At 41.0% G+C, this 17,216-nt stretch overlaps 1 protein-coding gene across 7 annotated transcripts in view; it reads left to right on the top strand.

The window, feature by feature from the left end:
• The first annotated feature begins 373 nt into the window (after positions 1-373).
• The window catches only part of ZMYM4 (zinc finger MYM-type containing 4), a 31,960-nt gene continuing 15,117 nt past the window's right edge, over positions 374-17,216 (top strand). For 2 of the 7 annotated variants that reach the window (XM_041479371.1, XM_041479367.1), the window contains exons 1-14: positions 3,478-3,612; positions 4,011-4,538; positions 6,069-6,136; positions 6,705-6,875; positions 9,572-9,650; positions 10,358-10,610; positions 11,187-11,361; positions 11,471-11,683; positions 13,647-13,797; positions 14,474-14,589; positions 14,708-14,980; positions 15,471-15,621; positions 15,883-16,055; positions 16,152-16,302. In XM_041479371.1, coding sequence (XP_041335305.1) covers positions 3,543-3,612; positions 4,011-4,538; positions 6,069-6,136; positions 6,705-6,875; positions 9,572-9,650; positions 10,358-10,610; positions 11,187-11,361; positions 11,471-11,683; positions 13,647-13,797; positions 14,474-14,589; positions 14,708-14,980; positions 15,471-15,621; positions 15,883-16,055; positions 16,152-16,302 — 2,572 coding nt within the window. In that variant the 5' untranslated portion in view covers positions 3,478-3,542. Of the gene's footprint in view, positions 430-3,477; positions 3,613-4,010; positions 5,579-6,068; positions 6,137-6,160; positions 6,876-7,935; positions 8,116-9,571; positions 9,651-10,357; positions 10,611-11,186; positions 11,362-11,470; positions 11,684-13,646; positions 13,798-14,473; positions 14,590-14,707; positions 14,981-15,470; positions 15,622-15,882; positions 16,056-16,151; positions 16,303-17,216 lie in introns of those variants that run through there. The other 5 variants (XM_041479370.1, XM_041479369.1, XM_041479372.1 and 2 more) reach the window with 5 other exon arrangements.

Here is a 17,216-nt window from a genome sequence, read left to right as displayed (position 1 = left end):
TGAATTATTTGATTTATGGATGACATGGCTATGTTGAACACCATGAAGGTATGGATCAGCTTTTTAGTTATTTCAAATTAGCATGTTGCATTGAAGTGTAAATCTGTGTCCTTCTGTCCCCTGCTCCCAGCAAAGGCAGGTTAGTGCTGAGGCTGTGACACTGCTCCCTCAGAGTCTCATGTACCTCTATGAAAAAACAGTGACATATCTGGTGGAATTTTATTTTGTTTATAAAAGCAATGCTGTCTTTTTTTAATAGAGTAGTTACTTTTAAGCAAGTCACATTGCTTTCAGAAATACCTCATTGTTTTGTCACCATTTCTGTATTCTTGTTTAATTTCATTGATTCATTTATTTGTTTTTTACAGCCTGAGTAGGCAGAACACCACTTTGTGTGCAGTCCTAGCGAATGAGGCAGTCACTAAAAAGGTATAGCCTAAAACATTGAATTTCACTAATACCAAACTCAGTTCTGTATTAAACTCTTATGGAGGTAAATGATTAAAACCACTAGGAATTATTATTCTCTAGCAAATATTTGCCAAGGTGATTTAATGAAGGTGGTTTAGAATATTGTATTATTGAGTTTTGTTTTACAACTGCCAGTGTGTTTTGAGGACTGAGTTGAAGAGTTGAAGCCTCAGTATTTGAACAGAAAACTCTGTTCCTGAGACTTTCCTTTTGTAGGAAAGTCTTTTATCAAAGACTTAATGTGGGGTGTTGAGGTACCTTTCCCCTTAGATCTGGCAAAAGTGACCCAGAGGAAATGTCATCAGTTCCATGTTTGCCCCTCAAGTACTTTTGCTCCACTTCTCACTAAATCTTAAAAAATCTGAGCAGAAGAAATAAAAGGAATTAACAGTGATGAAAGAAGGAAGCATGAGGACTGGAGAGAGGGAATTGCCTTGCAGAACTGTAATAGAATAATGTAGAAATAGTAAATGGGGTGTTGTTGTTCACATTTCTGTGTGATACAAGGCTGTAATCCAGTTAAAAGCTAATGTACATGATTTATTAAAGTGGTACTTTTTTGTAACTGGTGATACGCAAGATTTCCTCCTGAGATGGCATTAAACAAGACTGCAGTGATATTGGGGAAGGGACTAGAAGTGTGTAAGTGAGAGAATACCCCACATTAATGCAGAGAAAATATGTATAAACTCTAATTTCAGGGACAGTCCAGTTATAGACTTATAGAATGAGTAATTTGTTTGGGATATATATATATATATATTTATGTGTGTTTAGATACATATGTGTACACACACAATCATCCCAACACTTCCCCTGGTTTTCTCCCTTTAAATTTACACTATGTGGGAGTTCTGATGCTGTTCACAGTCAGAAACTAGATGGTGGCTTAGATAAGGCTGCTGGTATTGTCAGATGTTGGAGTTCCTGGTTTATAAATATTTTCAGGGAAAGCTTTTGACCACAGACACAGATCTTCCTCTGTACTCAAAAACATTTGGAAAGAAGAAGATATCCAAGATGATCTCTTCTTCACTCACAAAATAATGAGTGAAGAAACAAAACAGGCTTCTTTTTTTCCCTAGGATGACCTTGTGTTTGGGAAGTGTCTTGGGTTCTTTCCAGGTAGATTGTAAATGTTTTCCAGCTTCTCCATAATGTTTATGGGAATCCCTCATGCTCTTGCAGGTGGCCCCTTGTGCTGACTTGCCTGTTAGTGTTTCTTTGAATGAAACAGTTGGAGAGATCCACACTGCAACATGTATCCCTTGGTAATACAAGCGTTCCTGGGGTTGTCAGCTGCTGGCAAAAGATTTGTTACCACCAGAAAAGGAGAAGAAGTACCTAGGGTTTGGGTGTGTAAGGCAGCCAGGGTTGTGTAGGACCTGGAATATTTTCCCCCAGGTTCTATGGGTCTCAAAAGATTTAAAGAACTACTTTGATACAAATCTATCCTGAGAAAAGGATGAGCTCATCTCACAATTCCCTCCATCCTACCATCAAATTCTGTTGTGACATTTTTGGAGAGGATAGAGAATTCCTGACAGGAAGCAAAAAAGGATCAAAAAAAGGTCAGTGTAGAGTCAAGGACCTAGCTATTGTTTTTGCCTCCTAAAACTTGATGCTCTGATATTATTATCAAATGGCAGCAAGTTCCTTTCCATGTTCTTCTCTAAAAGCAGCCCACCCCTGCTGTCCCTGTCCCCAGCAGCTTGTATGAGCACTTAGTATATCCAGTATTTATGGGGATTAGTTTTACACCTGTGTAAACTTAGTTGACTGTTAATGGGCTTCTAGATCAACATTAAACTTCCCTCTTTCAGACACTCCTGAGATCACTACAGCAGGAGCAGAGCTCAGGCCTTGCAAACCTTCCTGGGAGCTGTTTCCTTACTCTTTCCCTGTAGATAATTACATGGAGAAGACTTGCGTCAGCCTTGTGGAACTGTAACCTTTTTTTGTTTTGTTTTGGTTCTGTTTTACTTTTCCAGCCTCAAGTGTCTACTCAGAGAAACTAGAAAGTTCTGGTGCAGTATCCAACTGACTTGATGCCATGCTGGACATGTCCTCACTATTCCATGTGTGTCCAGTTAAGCTGAAGGAGCTACCTTGTCTTTGCAGACCTGCAAGTAGTATTGGAAAGGGACATTTTGCCATCAAATGACCTCTGGGACAGTCTGTTGTCATCCTTTCCTAGAGCTGCCTGCTACCAAACTGATAGCTCCCATCACAGTCCTGAGAAATACCGGATTTATCAACTAAATGACTTGAGTTAAATGAAATTAGGGCTCATCCCTTTGCTATCAAATCCCATTACTTTCCCTAAGATGGCTTAAGAATTGCAGTGTGAGCAGGATCTACCAGGAAAGAAGTGTAGAGCTGGCAACACAGAGAAAGGAGAAAGGGCTTAAATGAATTACTGTTATCTCTTGGGCAGAAAAGAAGGCTGCTAATGAGTTGGACATTCTGAAGGAAACTTTAATTATCCTTCTCCAGGCACCATCCACGCATGCCAACAACTTCAACATCTGTCAGAGGGTGTTTAATGCAGACAGATGTTTGTCTGCACTCAGTCAGCATCTGGGTCTTCTGTGCTTACGCTCACACTGACACTTGCTGTGTTGGAAAGTTAAGCATTGCATTTCCCTGTTCCTGGAAAGGGGAAAATTCCCTGTAAGACATGTGAAACCTTGAGCCCATGCAGCCCCTGGCAGTGGGAACTGCCCATGCTCCTGGTTTTCATTTAGGGTGTTCCGAGGGAATGAAGGCTCATGGAGTATCAGGGCAGAATCTGTGGCCTTGACCTGGTACTGGTATCCCAGGTAGTAGAGAAAATTGATATTCCCTTTCCTCTCTCCTCTGGGAAGCAACACTATTTCTAAATTTTCCTTGTGTGCCTTTTCTATGTATTCTGAACTCATTAGGCTCATCACTGTGGCTTCTCAGTGATGTAACAGTCTTAATTCATAAAAATTTGCTTGGGGCAAGGAAGGAGGAGGAGGAATTGTGATCCTTCTGCTTGGTTTTGATCAGATACTTTTTAGCAAAGTACATGGCAGCTGACCAAGACAATGACACAGTGCTTTCCTTTTTTACAGTTTGAAGATAAATCTGATGCGGTATTTGATATTACAGAAAAATGTAAGTATTTCTATTTATTCTCTAATGTCATAGTTTCACAAAGCCTTTCTTGGAAGTGTCATTGCTGCTGAACAAGACTGCCTTGCCCTCATCCCAGCCCTTCCTGCTCATTCCCTCCTGCATTGCCTTCTCCACAAGTGCTACAAGTGAGGTGAATGGAAATTAATGTTTTTTCTTTCTTTGGTTAGTTTTACTCACTTCAGCTTCTGCTTCAGAGTGGTGAGGGGGACTGAAACGTTTCTTTGTCAGCAATGTTCTCACAGTAACGATGGCCTGAGAAGGCTGAGAATATTCAAGGATTTGCAGCATCAGCCCCAGATTAGGACACTCACCTTCTCCTTTGTTACACATGAAATTGGTCAATTTTCTGACAGCTCACTGGGATTTTTTCTCCCTAGGTGGTGAAATTCTGGATGCAGAGATGTCTGAGGATGCTGACCACAACTTAACACCCGCCCTGGACAGCTTGTCTTACGGAGTACCGAATCGAGCAGGACCTGAGAATTCACTGCAGGGTGATGATCATGATTATTTTCTGAACTCTGGGGATCTTGCAGGCATACCTGTTGTTGGGAGTGACAACGAAGATGATCAGAATTTCGCTCCAAAAGACACTCTTTCTTCAGCAATTCATGATGAAGATCATCTGGAAGAGGGCAAGAGAGTTCCAGATCATGAACTGGACAGTGAAAAAGAAATTCAGGTTCAGAATGCAATCCAGAAGGATCTCACTACCCCCTTTGAGCAGGGCCCTGTATTTAAATCACTTCGAAAAGATTTTAGCAGAACACGAGATAATGGCAAAGAGACTTTTTCAGCAAAGGACAAGAATAGAGAAGGACATTTTCAAGAACGTGAAAAACGGTTGGAAAAAATCCCTAAAGATATGGATTCTAGATTGAAAAGCAGTTTTCTTGACAAAGCAGGTAACTGTTGACATCATAGACCTGGCTGCCCAGCAAAGAGGAAGAAAGAACTAGAGAGAAATCAGCAATAGGGCTAATTATTAAAAACATCACCTTGTTGAAGAGAACAGGCAGAGCTGTGTGTAGGGGAACATTTTATGAAGAACCCTGAAATCCAATGAACTCTGTGTTAGGAGGAGGATTTGCAAAGGGCTTGGCAGTGTCAGGGAGGTCTCATCCTCCACAGCTTGTTACAGAGCCTCAACATGTCCTTTGTTGTTGTGGTTTCCTAAACCAAGCTGGGTGACAAGTCAAGCTTCCTTTTGGTTTTTCTCACTGTTTTTTATAGACCATGGAGCTTCCTAAAAGAAAAGGTGATGAAGTTTAGGTTAAGTTGATGGCCAGTAAAGATTTTTCCAGCAAAGCACCAATTCTTCACTAATGCCTAGGCTTTTAAATCAGTGTGGATTTGATAGTATCAGGGAAAGTCTTGCTAGAAAGGAGTTAGTGTCTGCAGGAACTAAGCCAGAACATAGCTTGAAATCTGCTTTTCCTGGGAGACTGCTCCCCTTCTTCCTCAAATACTTGTGTCTTGGACTTCATCCAGCCAACATGGAAAGAACCAAAGATGCCTAAAATCCCTTTCTCTTTCGACAGTCTCCATAATCTTGCTGCCCACACACTTATTTTTGTCTTTCCAAGCTCTGAAAGTTACAGCAGAACAGTGATTGAAGGAGTTAAGAATAACCAAGCAGGAACACATGGTTTAATCTTATTCAGCAGAGGGAGGGTGAGCCAGCACGTGAGGAACTCCTGGCTGCTTGTTCACATTCACAGCTTACAGTTCTGAGGTTTAAACTTTCTATGTTCAGCAACAGCATCTTAAAATCAGTGCTTCCAGGTGGCACCAATGATAGAGAAGCAATAAAGATATCTTTGAAAATAAAGAAAAGTTACAGATGTATCTCTACTTTTACCTTCAGTTAGAAGTCAAGGGAAGAATGTTTCTGTACCTAAGATGTATTTCAGAAAGTTGTAAACACCTGCAGTTAAAAGATCAGGTAAAGTAGTCAGTAGTTGAAACCAGAATGATAAATGCTCATGGTAGCATCCAGTATCTAGGCAAATCCAAAGTTTTTAAATTATATATTCTAAAAAAGCAGAAGATGCTATTTCCTGAGAAGAGGGGAAAGAACAGCAAAGAAAAAGCTGGAAGATGTTGCTCTGAAAAGTATTTTCTGATTTAAATGTCAAAACAGGGGAGTTCAGAACCTGCTGAGATGTGGAAAATTCTGAACGAAGAATTTGCATCGGAAGTTTGCAACTATTTTGCTGGAATGGGAAAATAATGATCCAGTAGAATAATTTAAAAAGAGTCAATTCTCTTTAGGGATTACCACCTTACCTACAGGGAGGAGCAAGGGAGTAGTTTAATAGTGGTGAGGTGCTGTCAGACACTGGGGTTGGGGAGCAGGATGAGACTCTGATAGTTTTAAAGGAAATGCATTGGAACCTGTATTCATTTCTATTTAATGTATATGTTTTCCTCAGTTCATAATCAAGTAGAAGAAACATTACGGACGCAGTTAGCGCCACAAACTCCAGAAACTAACTTCAGGGTAAGCTATAGATCTTTCAACCACTTTTGCAAGTGCAGCAATATGCTGGAATAATTCAAAATACGTATTTTGTATTTGAGTGTAAATTTGAGTGTTAAGGAAACTGATCTTCTGACTCTTAGACATCTTTGCTACTTAAACAGTACATATGATTTTGTAAAATTTTCCTGAGCCTCTCTTTGGATTGAGGATTCTTTTGGTAGCCACTTTCCTGTTCAGCATGGTTGGAGTGACCGGTGAGCCGAACCTACAGCTGGATGCATCCACCTGACCTGCTGCTTTTTTTTTCCACATGAGCCAGGGAACAGCTGTATCCACAGGAGATACTCCCAAACAACCAACTTACAGAGCTGGGTGTCTTCTGCTTTGGCCAGAGGAGTGGAAAGCATTGGGGGTGGGATGAGAGAGGGGGCTGCAGGGAGGTTGAGGCAGCAGCTGCTGCCCAGCATTTCTCCCACCTTGGCAGGACCCAAATCTCTTGGTCTGCAACACAAACTCCCCTTGGCAGCAGCCCAACTCCTCATGGCAGATGCAGGAGGGTGAATTCTTTTTCATATTATTGTTTCAGGAGTCTAGCTACCTATTTTCTAGTAAGGAATCTATTGGACAAGAGCTGGGGAATTCCTTTGCACCAAATATTAGAATTAAGAAGGAGCCTTTGGATGACGAATATGCTAAAGCTATGGCCCCACAGCAGGGACTATTAGACAAAATTAAAGATGAACCTGGTAATTCTGAGGTAAGTTTCCCATTGCATTTCTCATTTTGGTCTGACAGCTGACCGCTTAAGCTGAACAAAAATTCAGCCATTTATTTGGTTTGTTGACCGAAATTTAACTTGAAGAACATAGTTTAGTAGAAAGATTTTTCCCTCTTACACTACTATGAAACCACCCCCCTCAACTTTTTGATGTCTTGTTACCTTGTCTCTGAAAATGTTTTGCTTTTCAGTTAGAAACAAAGCCAGGTGCTCTAAAACTTCTGTAACTAAATCTGTGGCAACATAGACACTTTCTCTAACTAGGAAATAAACTGTAAATCACATTTTTTTAAATAACTTATGAGTGGTCACAATTAGAGATATGAATTAAAGCAGCTATTGCTGCTACTTCCTTCTTAAAAGCTGCCTTTGCAAGCACAGTAGTTTGTTCTTGTTTTAAATTAGCACTTAAAGGACTTAGCAAAATATTTCAGTACTTACACATCAGTGAAGTCAATTTAAGTATGTGTTTAAGTGACTTTCTCATTCAGGACTGACACTTTTTATGATGATACAGGTAAAACTCAGTAATTGCAACCTGGAGAAGGTGTGACCTATGGATTGAGCAGTGCTGGGGCCAGGGTTGCTGAGCTCCAGCCAATCTCTGTGCCACTGGTTTGCTGTGTGACGCCAGGGACCGAGCTGTGCTGCAGTTCCTGTCTCCTCACTGCTCATATCTAGGTTACATATCAGATTTTATATGTTAAAGGTGTGCAAAACTTCCCAAAATGATGCATCCCTTTGTACCAACACGGGAGTGTTGGTGTTCCTGTGCAGGTGTTAGTTTTTAGCATCAGTCTTTCTACTTCTGCTGAACCTCCTCTGCTTTCCTCTGCTGGGCCTGTCTTCCCAGCACTTTTTCTTCTTTTCCCATAATACTCTCAATTTAATAAGTAAAATATTTGCAACTTCAGATTTTACTGTCCTTCTGATTTGTTCAGTCTCTGTGGGATTGTTTGGGTTTATTTTTCCTTGAACCTGTAGAATGTCAAACCACGTGTAGATTAGTTAAATCTGTCTCTTCTTTTGTCCTCCCAAGATGGCATCTGCTGTGTGGATTTGTGTGGAATGCAAGGCGAGATGTCTGTGGTTATCAAAGATCATATTAATAAGTAAAAATGAAGACTTGAAGAATTTAAATGTCAAATATCGTATGGTTCAAAAAATTCCTTCCTGGAGTAAAATCCTGTGATTATCAACTCTGCCTGATACTGGAAAAGTAGGAGAACTGAGTTAATTTTGTTTTGCTTTAGATTGGAATTACTATGGGGGGGGGATTTTATGGAATTTTTTAAAATATTTCCTGAAAGATAAGAGCATTTCTTGCTGTAACCAATAGTTGGAGCTGAAGGTTTTTGGCTTTCAGCACTGTTAAGCTGCTGTGAAACTGCTTGATCATGCACAGTTGATGTCAGGATTTGCCTCCATTTCTTTTCCTACTCTTGACTAATGATACAATTACAGTTAAAGTGCTTTAAAAATTGTATGTCTGCAAATTATTAATTTTTAAATAATAATAATAAAAATGGTCCTTAAGAATCTCATCACAGCATGCCCATACCCAGCTTCAAGCTTCTCATCCTGAGATTTGATTGTTTCAGTCTGATTGTTCACGTGGTCAAGGAATACCACTGCCTGTCTTCTGGGAAACATGTTGAGAAATAGTTTGGTTGTCTAGTATAGAAACTTCCAGTTTTCCCACAGGAGTGAGAGGAGTGCTCAGTTTGAGCACGTGCTCAGTGGAGGTTGTTGTGGGATTTTGGGAAGCTGGGGGAGCATCTCACTGCCACTGGGAAGGGAGAGCTTCCTTTTGCTTAGTGATTCTGAATTGGTTTCCCTGGCAGCCAGGCAGCAACTGTGAATTTAGCTCAGTCATAACATGACATCATGGCTCACTACTCCCAAACGACTGTAAGTAGGCTAAATCTTATCATCTCTGTAGTTCCAAGAGATTATGCTATTCAGCCTATTAAGATTTACATGTGGAGTGTTCCAAGCTGCTTTCTGGCTCAGATTTCTAGGGAGAGCAGGGGCAGGAAGTGTGCTGTCAGTGTGAATAGCTGCTGGGGACTAAGCCAGTCATTTATAGCATGTCAGCTATTCCACCAGCAGCTGTCCAGGGATTTTCTCATCCTGTACCAAATGTGAGGTGATTCCCCTTGTGCTGGAGCTAGGACTGTGATGGTCTGGCCCTGGTGGTGCCAGCCTTGGTCTGCTGCAAAGGTCCTTAGGCTGCTCCAAGGTCCCAACTCCTGATCAATACAGAATGCTCCTCTACAAGGTCCCAGCTCTATTTCATTGCTATCCTTCTTTATGTGAAGATTAAACTTCTTTCCCAGAACAGGGGCAAGGGCTGCACTTCCAGCTGGAAAGTTGGAATGGAAAGCAGAGATTTCTTTAAGCTTTGGCTGAATTCTGAGGTGTCTTGGAGTGCAGCTGGAGAGGGGGATACACCAGGCAGCCCCACCTGTCCATTTGTGCCCCCTCAGGTGTGGTTTGCTGTGGAGCTCTGAGCAGGAGCTGTGTGTGGTGCTCACTTGTCACCCAGCCTTCGGAGCAGGCTTAGGACACCCACTCTTCCCTGAGGCTCAGTGCAGCATTGTGAAAGAATGGAATCATGTAACCTGTTATTACATGTGTGTATTTGTTCTCCTTTTCCTTTCCCTTTGTTTTAGGAGTACGGCCAACAGCCAAAATCTCAGGAAGGGGAGCTGAAAATCAGTGCTGTATTTTCAGTCAGTGGCAATCCTCTTGGTAAGGAATAGGGAAGACTAATTTCATTTAAATCTGTAAAATGTGTCACCTTTGCAAATAGTCTTGCAGGTCACTCTGCATTTCATTCGCTGTGTCTGTTCCCAGTAGGAATGAAGAACTAGTTTGAGAGAATGAAATTGAGATTGTAAAATAATTTGGTTTTGAGGCATAGGAAAATTGAATGTGAAATGCATAGGAGAACTGAATGTGTTAAATAGTCTTAAGCTGAAGGAGGGCAGATTTAGATTAGGTCTTAGAAAACAATTGCTCCCCTGTGAGGGTGGGGAGACCCTGGCACAGGTTGCCCAGAGCAGCTGTGGCTGCCCTGGATCCCTGGACATGTCCAAAGCCAGGTTGGACATTGGGGCTTGGAGCAACTTGGGATAGTGGAAGGTGTCCCTGCTCATGCCAGGGGGTGGAATGGGATGATCTTTAAAGTCCCTTCCCACCTAAACCATTCTATGATTCCATGAAAGGGATGTTAAAAGTGCGTTCTCCATCTTCAGAGTAGTTATAAAAATCTGCTATGCAGAAAACCAGCACAGGGCATGTATTTGTGCAGAGTTCATCTGCTATTTGATTCTCCTCTAGACCCTGACAACCCAAATAAAGCCATGAGCCTTGTGCTTGCCCCTGCACCCAGTGAGTTCTTTGTAATGGATCTGTAACACTTACTCTGTGTTTTCTCTGTGTGGTTTTTTTTTTAGTTCCACAGCTGTCATCAGGTTTCCAGCCTGCTGTGGCATCCTCTGGCATGAGTAAAATGCTACCCTCAGTTCCAAGCACAGCTGTTCGGGTTTCCTGTTCTGGCTGTAAAAAAATCCTGCAGAAGGGGCAAACTGCCTACCAGAGGAAAGGCTCAACCCAGCTCTTCTGCTCCACACTGTGCCTCACTGGATACACCATTCCAGCTTCTCGCCCACCAGCTTCTACCAAGAAAACCTGCTCCAGCTGCTCAAAGTAGGACAGTGCTTTCATTTGTTCTACTAATAGTTGATATTCAAGTAGATAATGAAAGGCTTCAGTTCTGTTCTTGTGCCCCTCTCTGTGTTGGTAGTGCTGCTCCTCTTATGCCTCCCTTCAAAAATTGGTGGCTGATGCTGTTCTTTGTTAATTGGTCTGTCTGCTTGCAGTTCCATTTCCTTAATTGGGTTTTACACACACACAGATTTAAAAGCCTCTGTAGTGCAGAATGCATCTTCTCTTTTTTTGATTTAAATGAGCCAAATATGAAAAACTGTGTTTGAAAATGTCCAGCATCTGCCTGCCATTTCAAAATGTCATTGCACTCTCAAAATTACTGACAAGAGTACATTTTCAAAAAGTATTTTATGCATTACTTCTACTAAAGAAAAATAGATTTATGAATCCCTAAAATGCAGTAAAACATGGGTGAGTTAATGTATTCAAGGTTTCAATTAAATGGATCCACCCTCTCCTGGACAATGTTTAGTCTCCAGAATAAGCAAGAACAGCAAGTTGACATGAAACTCACATTAATCTTTTATCTCTGTGTTTGTTTTTCTTTTTCCATAGAGAAATTCTAAATCCAAAGGACGTAATCACTGCCCAGTTTGACAACACAGACTTCAGTAAGGATTTCTGCAGCCAGTCTTGTCTGTCCACATATGAACTGAAAAGGAAACCCATTGTCACTATCCACACCAACAGCATTTCCAGCAAGTGCAGCATGTGCCAGAAGAACGCAGTGGTAATTGCCAATTTCCTCGTTTGAATTTCTTTAGCTCAGCACAACTTGCTGTCTCTGAGATGAACACACATATTCTTCCTGTCCTTGCTGTATATTCCTTTCCTTGCAGATCAGGCACGAGGTGAATTACCAGAACGTGGTGCACAAGCTCTGCAGCGACGCCTGCTTCTCCCAGTTCCGCTCGGCCAACAACCTGACCATGAACTGCTGTGAATATTGTGGAGGATACTGCTACAGTGGCTCTGGCCAGTGTCACATCCTGCAGATAGAGGGACAGTCCAAAAAATTCTGCAGTTCCATATGTGTGACAGGTTACAAGCAGGTAGATGTGGTGGGACAAGGGGGAATGGATTCTCATTGCCAGAGGAGAGGCTTAGATGGACATTGGGAAGAAATTCTTCTCTGTGAGGGTGGGGAGGCCCTGACACAGGGTGCCCAGAGAAGCTGTGGCTGCTCCATCCCTTGAAGTGCCCAAGGGCAGGTTGGATGGGGCTTGGGGCAACCTGGGATAGTGGAAGGTGTCCCTGCCCATGGCAGGGAGTGGAACAGGGTGGGCTTTAAGGTCCCTTCCAACCCAAAACATTCTGGGATTCCATGATTCTGTATTTGGACAAAATATTACAAATAGAATCCATCTAATTTTTTATTAGATTTTAAGTGTTTTAAGAAACACCCATTTTACTGGTTGATTATTTCAGCTACTCTATTGGTCTAAAGTAACTGCTTTTGTCATCTCAAGAATATCAGAATCATTAAGTTTGGAAAAGCCCTCCAAGATCATCAAGTCCAACCTTCAACCAAATACCCAAAGCCCACTAGACCATATCACAAAGTATCACACGTCAAAGTGCATTTTGAACACTTCCAGGGATGATAATTTGCTGCTTAATCTTTGCCCAAACATGTTGCTCTGTTTTTTCCTCACCACTGGACCAGCTATGAGAGAATTCCAGTGTGGGAGAAGACACGGTGGGACTCCCCAGCAGCAGCTTCCTGTGGCTGTTTTCAGCCTTGAGATGCTCCATAAAGAGTATTCTTTTCTAAATTGTAGCCTTTGAATTAAGTGGAAAGGAAAAGTAATAATTAGTTGATAATTATGATTTTAACTTTTAAACTTTTCATATTTATTTTTGATTATTGAAGACCTGGGCATTTAAGAGAACCTTAATTTATTATAATAGCTCAATTATTTTTGAGTGATTTATTCTAATGCAATTACTTTAGGAAAAATTGCCCTCTGATAAAAGAATGGAACTTCATTTTATGGCTTGGCTCTGCTGTCCCATTATCCAGGTCACTTAGGTCAAGAAAGGCCTAATGAATTAAAAAAAAAAAAATTATGGTAAATGTATTTCATCCAGAAAATTACCTTCAGAATTAGTTTTCCTCCGAAACAAATCTGGAGATGAAATTAAATAAGCTGGAAACATTTTCATGCTCCTTTTATATCACACATCAAAACCCCATATGTGATAGTTCTCTTGAAAATACAGTATGTTCAAAGCTTATAAGGCTAAGTCAAATCTATTTTTAATTGATTTTTAAACAGTATTCAGCTCAATTGTCAGGTACATTCTGATAGTTTCTGGAGGTTTGTGGGTGTTTTTAAATCCCTGAAAGCTTGTATTCTGTTCTGTCCTGTGAAGAGCTGGAATAGCTAGTGATAGAACAAAGTGCATTTTTAAGGCTGTCATACTAAAATAATCTGGTGACTAATTCTCAAAGCTTTTTCCAAACTTAAAGACCTTTAAAAAAAACCTTAAACACAGAAAATGTGTCTATGAAAATCAGGCTTTTTCCTGTGTCTTTCTTCAAAAGAATTTGTAGACCACACACTGAAAGCTGTGATTATTACAAGCAGATGGATCTCTTTCCCATTTTGCTATCAAACATCATCAGGGGACCTGCTTCTCCCTGTTCCTTGTTTCCTCATCTCTTAGTGGGAATATTATTTATCTGTACAGCTGATGTATTCAAAACCATAAGCAAAATATCAATCCCCTCAGCAAGATGTTGGAAGTTGTCTGATACAAGGTGCTGATCTGTGCTAGTACCTGTAGGAGTGTTTGCAGTACCCAGGTTGGTACTGGTTAAAGTGGCCTGGGAAGGTGCTCAAACCACAGCTCAGATCAATGAATCTGCACCATAAATAACACAGCTATAAAACAAGTGCTCTTTCAAGCACACCAGCACATTTTAGAAATATTTCATATATTTGCGGCAATTTCCAGGTTAATAAAAAATGCCAAGTTTCAAATAAACAAGCAATTTCCCTGTTTCCACAGAAGTCAGCTAAAATTACACCCTGCACACTGTGTAAATCTCTGAGATCTTCAGCTGAGATGGTGGAGGGCACAAATAACTTGGGGAAGATGGAACTGTTTTGTTCTGTTAACTGTTTGTCAGCATACAGAGTAAAAATGGTCACTTCTTCAGGTAAGCTTATCCTTTTATTTCTATAGAAACTTCATTTCCTGTGGCTCATATCCCAACTTTATTTGTCTTGGAAGTTAAGGCTGATATTCTTATTTTGGGAGGGTGGGAAGTGTTTTTTTTTTGAAGGGGAGTGCTGAGATGGGAATGAAAGGGCATTCTATTGTAGGTAAATGTAGCAGTGACAGTACAGCTATTTCAGTTTTGGTTTTAGGGAACTCTACATGATAACCAATCTTAATTCTATTTTTTTTTTTTTTTTTTTTTTTGCTCTTGCAAGTGCAGCTGGTGGGTTTCCCAGCTAGACAAACCTGTTGTGTGGACATGTGCCATGCCACTGCTGGGATTCTCCTGGCCCGTGTTCCCTGGGGTGATCAGCTTTATTGCCTCTGCCCAATGTTGCATGGAGCTAGGCAAACATTTTCAGCTATTTTTCATGTGGAAATAGAAAAATGCTTACTGACATCCTAGGGATACTGGGAGATTAATTAAATTTCTGGCAAGCAACAGGCACAGCAGCTGCAGTGTCTGCTTCTGAATCTGTGGAAACATCATCTTGGGCTTCTGTCTGTGCCTTGGCTCATCATTCAGACTCTGTTTTTGTATGCACGGTGCAAAATTAGCTGCAATACAACTTGATGTTGCATAAATCACTTTTTCTTCTCTGTTTCACCCTCAGGTGTTCAAGTTCAGTGCAACAGCTGTAAAACCTCAGCAAACCCTCAGTATCACTTGGCTATGTCAGATGGGAGCATACGCAATTTTTGCAGCTACAATTGTGTAGTAGCTTTTCAGGTGTGACATCTAGGATTTCTTCTTAGCTGAATTAACAGAATGCTAAATTGATGGTGGAAATACTCAGGTGCAAGATGTAACCCTGTAAAGTAAAGCCTGTCTATTTGCTTTCCCGCAGAATCTGTTCAACAAGCCTGCAGGACTGAACTCCTCGGTGGTGCCCCTGTCTCAGGGCCAGGTCATTGTGAGCATCTCCTCGGGGACAGTGGTCTCAGCCACTGGCACCACCTCAACTGTGTCCCCCAGCTCCACGAGCACCCCAGCTGCAGCAGGGCTCCAGAGGTTGGCTGCCCAGTGCCAGCAGGTCACCTTTACCCGTTCTGTTGTGAAAATCAAGTGTCAACACTGTAATAGGTCATTTGCCACCAAACCAGAACTGCTTGACTACAAGGTAATAAAGATCAGGGCTTTCAAAGCTCTTTTTTCACAACAGAAACCCAAAAAATTGTAGTTTATGTGCATTGGTCTGTCAGTACTGCTTTGTTGCTTGCAAAGATCTGCTGTGGAGGGTTTTGAAACTGATTTGGTTTAACCAATATCAAATTAATACTGGTACTATCTCTATGGTCTTAAAACCAGAAAAAAAAATAACTCCGAAAAAAACCCCAAACCAAATGATTGCCTATCTAAATAAGCACATTCCTGTCTCTTGGACCCAGGGATGTACCTTTTAATCCAAGGACAAAGCACATTGGTGAGAGCTTTCTGCAAGAAATTTTGTTTTATTATAAAACTAAATGGGGAGACTCATCTGCCAGTGCTCTGTTGCTGATTTCTAAGGGAATAAATACTCTTCTGCATTTCTATTAACAATTTAAATGTATTATCTGGGATGTGACTCATCCAAACACTGAAACCAAAACATTCTGGGTGTGTTGCAGGGTAAAATGTTCCAGTTCTGTGGGAAGACCTGCTGTGATGAGTATAAGAAGAAGGGCAATATGACGGCTTTGTGTGAATACTGCAGGTTTGAGAAAATTATCAAGGAGACAGTGAGAGTCTCAGGCATAGATAAAACATTCTGTAGTGAAGGTAAGAAAGAGCAAAACCCTGCCTCAAAGAAATCAAGTCATAAGTGTTTTGCCTAAAAATTATCAGTAATACTAAAAGAAATCTAATATTTTTAAGTTAGGAATCTGTTTTTTAGGTTTAGGAACACAGAACCATGTTTACACTTTGCATTTTAATGGTATGTTTCAATGAGTTATTGCAGACATCACTTAGTACAGGAATTAGGAGTGCTGAGGGGTTGTCCTATTGGTATTCAAGAATGTTTTTGCTGTTTTCTTTTAGTTTGTAAACTGCTCTATAAACACGACTTGTCTAAGCGCTGGGGAAACCACTGCAAAATGTGCAGTTACTGTTTACAAACTTCCCCCAAACTGGTCCAGAATCACTTTGGGGGGAAAACGGAGGAATTTTGCTCAGAGGAATGCATGTCTAAATTCACTGTTTTGTTTTACCAGGTAAGCTATATTCTCACATCCTCTAGGTTTTTATACCTATACCCCTTGTTGGTGTTTCCAAATGTGTTCAATTTCTCCCTCACTTTGTTTTCCTAGATGGCAAAGTGTGATGCTTGTAAGAGACAAGGTAAACTCAACGAGTCCATAAAATGGCAAGGGGAGATGAAGCATTTTTGCAATCTGCTCTGTATTCTGTTGTTCTGTAAACAGCAAGGTGCTCCTGACCCTTCACTCCCAAACAACACAGGTAAAGCAGGCTGGGGATGGCATTGCCTTTTGATGTGTGGGGTAGTGAAATGAATGTTTATCTGCAAATTCACTTCAGTGAACTCTTTAGGATCTGTCTTCTCCTGGGGAGCTTGTCTGTTGCTGTTGAGTGGGCTCTGGTTTAGATCACTCTTACTTGAGACTATTTCAGACTTCTGTAGGTATGAAATGCAATTGCTTCATGTACCAAACAAACTTTAAAGAAGATGAAGCAAAAGCACTTGCCTTCAGACACTTTCATGAAACAAAGGCCTGTTTCATTGGGGTAAAATGTAGTGATATCTAGTGCAGACATGTTAAATATCTAGCCTGTCTTCATAACACCTAGAAGATATGGTAGAATGTTAATATTCTTTTAACAATCAAGTGGTGAAATTAGTACACTTTGTGGTTTTAAATACAGACTCCTATATATGTACTTAAACCAGCCACTTCTGTGCAGTCTGCAGGCATATGAAGACTTTCCATTTCTGTGTCATTAAGTGTTGATTCTTGGGAAGTGTCAATCCCAAGGTGTACAAGTGCTGTAGCTGTTTCCTTGAGCAGGTGGAATGGGAATAAGGGTATGAATGAAGCCCACAGGAATAGGAACTATGAGTTTCTGTAGGGAATGAGACAGAAAGAGATGAAAGACCCTCAAAGACAGGAAGAGAAAGGGAAAGAAAAAGCAGGAATATCACTGATCCTAAAGAAGGGCATCATTTCCCACGGAGTGGCTGCAAGAGTAGGATACCCAAAACCAATAAAATACTAACTGAAAGTTTTTAGTGTGCACCAGGCCGTGTTCAGCTTGGTGCACATTGTTTCAATTTGGTGCAATCTGCTGCTTACATTGGTGGGAGCTCTTTTCCTTTCTTGCTTGATTTGCTCGTGGAACTAGCTCCTGTTTAAACA

Source organism: Pyrgilauda ruficollis, unplaced genomic scaffold, assembly GCF_017590135.1.
Source record: "Pyrgilauda ruficollis isolate IOZ18807 unplaced genomic scaffold, ASM1759013v1 scaffold48, whole genome shotgun sequence".
Classification (NCBI taxonomy): domain Eukaryota; kingdom Metazoa; phylum Chordata; class Aves; order Passeriformes; family Passeridae; genus Pyrgilauda; species Pyrgilauda ruficollis.
This window is presented reverse-complemented; position numbering and strand designations above follow the sequence as displayed.